The sequence below is a fragment of the Limulus polyphemus genome, unplaced genomic scaffold (assembly GCF_000517525.1).
Source record: "Limulus polyphemus unplaced genomic scaffold, Limulus_polyphemus-2.1.2 Scaffold5244, whole genome shotgun sequence".
Classification (NCBI taxonomy): domain Eukaryota; kingdom Metazoa; phylum Arthropoda; class Merostomata; order Xiphosura; family Limulidae; genus Limulus; species Limulus polyphemus.
In genome coordinates, this window is record NW_013670854.1 from 46,437 (window position 1) to 53,836 (window position 7,400).

The 7,400-nt window shown below is 32.5% G+C and overlaps 1 protein-coding gene across 1 annotated transcript in view; it reads right to left on the reverse strand.

Moving 5' to 3' along the window:
• LOC106472323 overlaps positions 1 to 7,400 on the reverse strand; it is a gene marked incomplete at its 5' end in the record, with an annotated part of 23,516 nt that overhangs the window by 7,841 nt on the left and 8,275 nt on the right. The window contains 2 exons of the mRNA XM_013932961.2: positions 2,963 to 3,963; positions 4,656 to 4,847. Coding sequence (XP_013788415.2) covers positions 2,963 to 3,963; positions 4,656 to 4,847 — 1,193 coding nt within the window. The remainder of the gene's footprint in view (positions 1 to 2,962; positions 3,964 to 4,655; positions 4,848 to 7,400) is intronic.

The following is a 7,400-nucleotide window of genomic DNA, read 5'->3' on the forward strand; positions in this document are numbered from 1 at the left end:
TATTATTATTATTATTATTACCTCCCTTGAAAAGAGGAGTGACATTAGCTAACTTCCAATCCTCTGGCACCTGCCCACTATTCAAAGACTTACATAGAATAGTAGCAAGTGGCTCACATATCCAATCCTTAATCTCCTTTAAAGCCATTGGGAAAATATCATCTGGCCCAGGAGCCTTATCATTCTTTAAACTTTCCAATTTTTTCTTAATACATTCAGAATTAATGCAGTCATGTTATTCGATCTTGTTTGCATCTATCAACTGGTTAAGATGTGTAATACAGCTTAAATTTTCATTAGTAAAAACTGAAGAAAAGGCAAAATTTAATAACCCAGCCATCTTATAATCATCAGATATGAGCCTTTTTTTATCATCCCTCAAGGATCCTACCCCCATCATAATATTTTGTTTTCCCTTAATGTATTAAAAGAAATCCTTACTGATAATTTTTACATTTTCAGCCAACCTTTTCTCATACATCATTTTGATGTCCTAATTTTCTGTTTTACCAACTTTCTTGATCTTCTAAATCTCTCATCATACCAGTCAATTTAAGTTGTTTAAATTTATGATGCTTTTCTTTAATTTTATCTGTTATATGCTTTGTGAGCCAACCTGGTTTTTTTACTTGTAGCTACCATTTTCTTTCTATAAGGAATATGTTTACCTTGAATATTTAAAAATTTATCTGATCAGTGTCTTCAAATAACTCAGCTGCCCAATTCATGACAGAAAATTCCTCTCACATTCCTTCAAAGTGTTTTTTTGAAATTTGTAACCAAAATATCATTATTCTTTATCTCGATATGCAGGTAAACATTGAACCTAATAGAGGAATGATCACTTGCACCCAGATGTTCCCCAATTTCCACCCTCTCGATCATTTCTACATTTGAAGCTAACAATAAATCTAAAATAGCATTGTTTCTAGTAGGTTCCTTGACTAATTGGTGAAGAAAGCCATCTTGAACAGTTTCCAAAACTTTTCTCCCTCATGGTTTGACTGTAGCATTTCCCAATCTATATGACTGAAATTAAAATCACCCATAATTATGACTTTCATTAACAGCTGAAATCTTAATGTCATTGTAAGGTTTCTCTCTAATTTCATCAGTATCATCTGGTGGTCTGTAACAAGTTCCCACTAAAATCATTTTCCCTTTATATCCGCTAATAGAAACCCAAATGTATTTAATCTCCTTGCTATTATCTTTGATATTTTCAAATTCAACAAGATGTAACTCACATTTTACATAAAGCCACTCCTCCCCCTCTATCTCTATTAAATAGCCTGTAACCCTGTATTTCAAAAAAAAATTCTGTCAACAAAATCATCTACATTTAACCATGTTTCATTTATTCCTGTTATATCAAAATCCTCTATTTCTACCAGTGCTCTAAAGTCATCTATTTATTTCTTATACTTCTAGCATTACAATAGTAACGACCAATCCTACCCTTATAACTATTTCTATACTTATTTCTTATGATAAAACTTTTCTGTGCCTTTTATTCTTTTTGTGTTTAGTTTGTCCTGGCCCTCACCACTACCTAGTCCTAGTTTAAAGCTTCCCTTACGGCTGAGTTAATAGCTGTAGCAAACAAGCCACCCACTATCCTATTTAAATGCAAACCACCCATTCCAAAAAGCTCACTTCTTCCATTGAACTTATCCCACAAGTTCAACCAGCCAATTCTGTTCATCCTTGCATACAACCTAAGCCTAGCATTTAGCCCTAGTGATCTACTTATATAATAATCTAATTAGCATAATCTAATCCTTTTCTCTCTATTTACCCACCAGACTATCTTATCCACATGCCTTGTCAAGGAATCACTTATAATAATAGCCTCCTTATTATCCACATCCTTCTCTGACCCTTTTGCTTTCCTTCCTTCCAATAGTTCCTTGTCTGCAGAAGCCAAGGGCTAAATCTATTGCTCGATAGAATAGGCTTGTTACAATTAAATTCACTACTATTAGCTTTAATATTAATCTTTCTAACTTCCTGAAAGTCATTGTTAGCTGGTGTATTCCTTGCATGTAAGAGCTTAAACTGTTATTGAAATCCTGCTGCCATTTCCCACAGTTTACCCTTCTCTTTATCTATTGGCTCTACTATAATTATGATAGCCTCCAACTTCTCCTCCAACCTACAAACTCTACATACAAATTGCACATCTCTACTAGCTTCCTTAAAAGTACATACTAGTCCAGAGTTCCCAAATACAACCCACTCATTGCACCCATCACACCTAACAAACTGTGAATACATAAGTTCAACACTTTGCATTTATAGTCTGGAAATAAATACTAAATGTAAACACCAATAGCCTATTGCTGACACTGTTATTGTTAAGCCTAACGTTTTAGAATCAAATATATTACAGTTTATCACTACTTTATGTTCACATTAAATTAATTAAGTTTATCTTTAATTTTATAGTCTTTACTTTATTTGATTTTTAGGTAATATTAATGGTAATAATACAATATATTTAGCCTGATTTATAACCTACCTATATTGCTATAAACTGAATTTAAACTAATTGATCTAAACTAAACCCAAGTAAACAATATAATCCTTAAAACATGAAGAGACAATTAACTAGTCTTTAGATTATATTTGTTTTATAAAACAAAGTATTTAATCTGTTTTACGATTTACCAGTAAAATGAATTACAGCTAAGTCTGGAAGTACAATTACACATTCTAAGCCTAATCTAATGTTGTAGTACAGATTATACCACTAAGGTATTATTTAAAACTTTAACCTTACTATTTGTATTTACCAATCTTACTAAATCTAGTTAATTTTTTGTCATTCAACCCAAAGTACTACAAATGATAATATTAATATTAAATAATATTCAAAAATCCATCACAGTATAACATATGATCTTTCCAACATTTGATAAATCTTAGCTAACTTGGTATTAGAAACAAGCAGAATACTTACCACACTTTGAACATTGATCAGACATCACAAAAGAAAGAATTTCAATGTCTGTATTTTCCAAGAGAGGGAACACTGGCATGTTTTCGTGTACATTATTAGAAGTTAAGTCTGCGTTGGCACTTGCTGAAGTATCTGAAATAACTAATGTACTGTTCTGACCCCCAGCTAAAGCTGGTTCATTTATCTGACTATCAAAAACAACCTGGCTAGTGGATGAGGCTGGTATGACTGAATGATATGTTTCTGGTTCAGATGCAGAGCTATAGACAGAAGCCACAGAGCTCCGTCGGTCGTCAAAGGGATACTCAACTTCTGGTACATCAGCAGAATACAAACTTAAGTCACCATCATGTGAAGAACATTTCTCATAGTCACTTTCTTCACTCTGAATCGAAACGTTTGAACATCTTTGAGTTTGAAGATAGGACACTGGTGGTGATGTCCACATAGGAAATGTTGATTGTGAGTGCTTTACCTCGTAAGTACTGTTCAGCTTGGGTGAGACATTCTCACACGTTGAACCTGTGTTCTCATTCCCACCTTCACTGGATATATTTGGCTTCCATTCAAGAATAAAAGTTTTTTCAGAAACTTCCTCAAAGGCTTCTTTACTGGTTATAGTTTTTGGAGCATGTCCTTTCAAAGTTGAGGAAGTAACAGGATATGATGAATTGGTCAAAGCAGCATGAAGGGCAGGAAAGTTTTGACCAAGGTTGTATTGTCCTCCTTCGAGGTCATTTTCGTCTTTATCACTGGATGTTAGCTCTGCCTTTACAGCTGATGAACTACATTCATTGTCACACGTGCTGTGCGTTAATTCATCTTGAACAGGATGAGAAGATTTTAATTTCTCAAAGACATCCTTAACTTCCTGCATATGGTGGAAGTCACCAGACTGGGCTGACTGAATGGACTGGAAAAGAAAACTTCTCATTCTGCCATTGATATGAGGCATATATCTGTTGGTAAACTCCTGGAGCTCATGCTTACCGTCCTCCTCACTAAATAAAAAACAATGGGAATGACCTGAGATACACAATAACTTGTTCAATACATCTTATTAGTAAGATACTTCAGAATGAGTTTTACTGATTTGAATTAAAAAAGCTCATTAGTAACTTACCTGAAAACATGATTCACACAAACAAAGTGGTCTATTAGAAGCCCGTTAGTAACTTACCTGAGAACATGAATCACACATACGAAGTGGTCTATTAGAAGCCTGTTAGTAACTTAACTGAGAACATGATTCACACATACGAAGTGGTCTATTAGAAGCCCGTTAGTAACTTAACTGAGAACATGATTCACACATACGAAGTGGTCTATTAGAAGCCCATTAGTAACTTAACTGAGAACATGATTCATACATATGAAGTGGTCTATTAGAAGCCCGTTAGCAATTTAACTGAGAACATGATTCACACAAACAAAGTGGTCTATTAGAAGCCCGTTAGTAACTTACCTGAGAACATGAATCACACATACGAAGTGGTCTATTAGAAGCCCATTAGTAACTTAACTGAGAACATGATTCACACATATGAAGTGGTCTATTAGAAGCCTGTTAGCAATTTAACTGAGAACATGATTCACACATACGAAGTGGTCTATTAGAAGCCCATTAGTAACTTAACTGAGAACATGATTCACACATATGCAGTGGTCTATTAGAAGCCCATTAGTAACTTACCTGAGAACATGATTCACACATATGAAGTGGTCTATTTGGCCTGAAGAGTTATCATATTTCAATTCTCCAAAGCTCTTTAGGTACACCCAAGAATGGTTTCTGGTCTTGAGTCTATACACAATTGTAGTCTGTTCTCCAGAAGTTGAAAACACTAAAGTGATGAAAACCACACACAAAACTGAGATCCTAGCACTATCAAAAAATATCCCAATAATTATAGTAAATTTAATATCAATAAATCTGCTGATAATAATGAATACTCAATGTACAATGTAACGTGCTGTAATTTTACACTTTTCTATAAGTATATTTTACACTGAAATTAATAAATACAATTTAAGACATTAACTGTATCTAGATTTTGACTTACTCAAATTATAGTGACTGAATAGCACATGAAAAAAACAATATATATATAATAGAAATGATGTAACACTAAGAATATTCAAAAACTGGAGAACAGTTAAATATTTACTTTTAAGATGAGTTTTATAAGCAATTATATAAAATTCAGTGCTATATTACTTTTATTGAATGATTTCTTTATGTTACAAAGGTTTATGTTTACAAGAAACAAAAATAGGATTATAAGAAACATTTCAAAAATTTCAATAACAGGAAGCCTAATATGGTCAAAACACATTCACTACAAAATAGTAATATTCCAAAAATCTTAAACTATTCCCAAATCTTCAAGAAAAAAAAAACGTTATTCATATTTACAGAAACAAACTAGTCTGTTGCCTTATCTTGTTGCCATTAGAATAACATGTCATACATTATAAAATTGAAAAAACCGATTTCTACAATATAAAATGTATAACTCACAAAGTGATTATCATACAAACTAGCTGGGCAACATTGCAATTATCAAGTAACATGCTTACCAAATACTTAAATTATGGGCAGATGAGATTACAAATATTATTTAGTACCATGGTTACCAAATATTCAAGTAATGGGTAGGTAAAATGGCAAGTTTCTGCCGTAACGTGGTTACTGTATAGTTAAATAATGGATTGGTATAACAAGAAGTTTCTTTTGGTAACATGGTTACCATATATTCAAGTAATGGGTAGGTAAAATGGCAAGTTTTTGCAGTAACGTGGTTACTGTATAGTTAAATAATGGATTGGTATAACAAGAAGTTTCTTTTGGTAAATGGTTACCATATATTCAAGTAATGGGTAGGTAAAATGGCAAGTTTTTGCAGTAACGTGGTTACCGTATATTTAAATAATAGATTGGTATAACAAGAAGTTTCTTTTGGTAAATGGTTACCATATATTTAAATAATGGGTAGGTAGAACAAGAAATTTCTTTCAGTAACATGGTCAGAACTAATGATTAATCACAGAAGATAACTCTTTTTAAATCATAAATATGAAAGTTAGCAACTGCTGTATCTGTCTTATGGGTTCCCAGTTAAGTTTATCTTTTATGCTTTATTACCTCAGTGACAGGTCAAGGCCCTAAAAATTAGCCATTGCTAATTTACATATAAAGTGACCACTGCTGAAGTCATGTAACATTCTTTGGGTCAAGAATAAACCAATTCAGGGGTGAAATTATCAACGAAAAAAAAGTAGAGGTACTCAGCTGAGTGAAGTCGACCTGGTTTTGAAGAGAAAAAAAACATCTACGTGTAAACATAAAAAAAAATGACAATTTGAGTGTCAATGAATAAATGCTTTCTGACAGAACAATGGAATGCATGTGCATCCAGCAAAAGCAGTTCAAATAAGTCATGGTACTAGTACCACCTTAAAAAATAAGTTCCAGTATGCAGTACTGGTTAGCACTGGCAGAATTTCACTCCTGAACCAACTTATCTTCTGTTCCGAGTTATAATTGCAACATTTTTTCTTAGAACTCTACAAAGTGCATCTCAAGGAACCAATAGAATGAGATGACACAGAGTAGGAGAAATGATCAGTAGAGAATAATAACATATCACCTTTATCTTCAAAGTATCCAAAAGTTTCAAAACACCTACTATTTGAAACTTTTAAAATATTTTCTTATTTTACTTTATCAGTGAGTATGGAATGTTCCTCCCCAAGTTATTTACAATCAGTGTTGTGTGACTTAATATCAAACATGTTTCTTCTTTTCCATCACAAGTAAATTTTCGTTACTAATTTTTCAATTTCTTGTTTGTTCCATTTAAAACAAAAAAAAAGACCTACACATTATTTTCAGCTTTACTTTCCCCTAATCTTTATTGTAACGTATGCTAACTGAATAAACTGGTAATAATTTTGTTTAAATTTTTATAAATTCGATTTATTTAAAATTAGTCAAATACATAACACTACGTAATATCCGTAAAATTTTATGGTGAGAATTGTTATTCAAGGATTAAGGAATGTATCATTGCATTTTATTTCATCATTAGTGAGTGTTATGTTATTATATGATTCAAGAAAGTAGCTTTTTTATTGTCTAATTATTAGTGAGAGTTGTATTTTTATGCATTTGTGAAGGCAGCTTTCCTTTTTACTTAGTCACTATATGTGTTGTGGCTTTATAGAATACAGGAAAACAACTTTTATCTTTATTTAGTCAGCAGTGGATGTTGTAATATTACAGGTATCATGAAGGCAGCTTTCCTTTTTACTTAATCACTATATGTGTTGTGGCTTTATAGAATACAGGAAAACAACTTTTATGTTTATTTAGTCAGCAGTGGATGTTGTAATATTACAGGTATCATGAAGGCAGCTTTCCTTTTTACTTAATCAC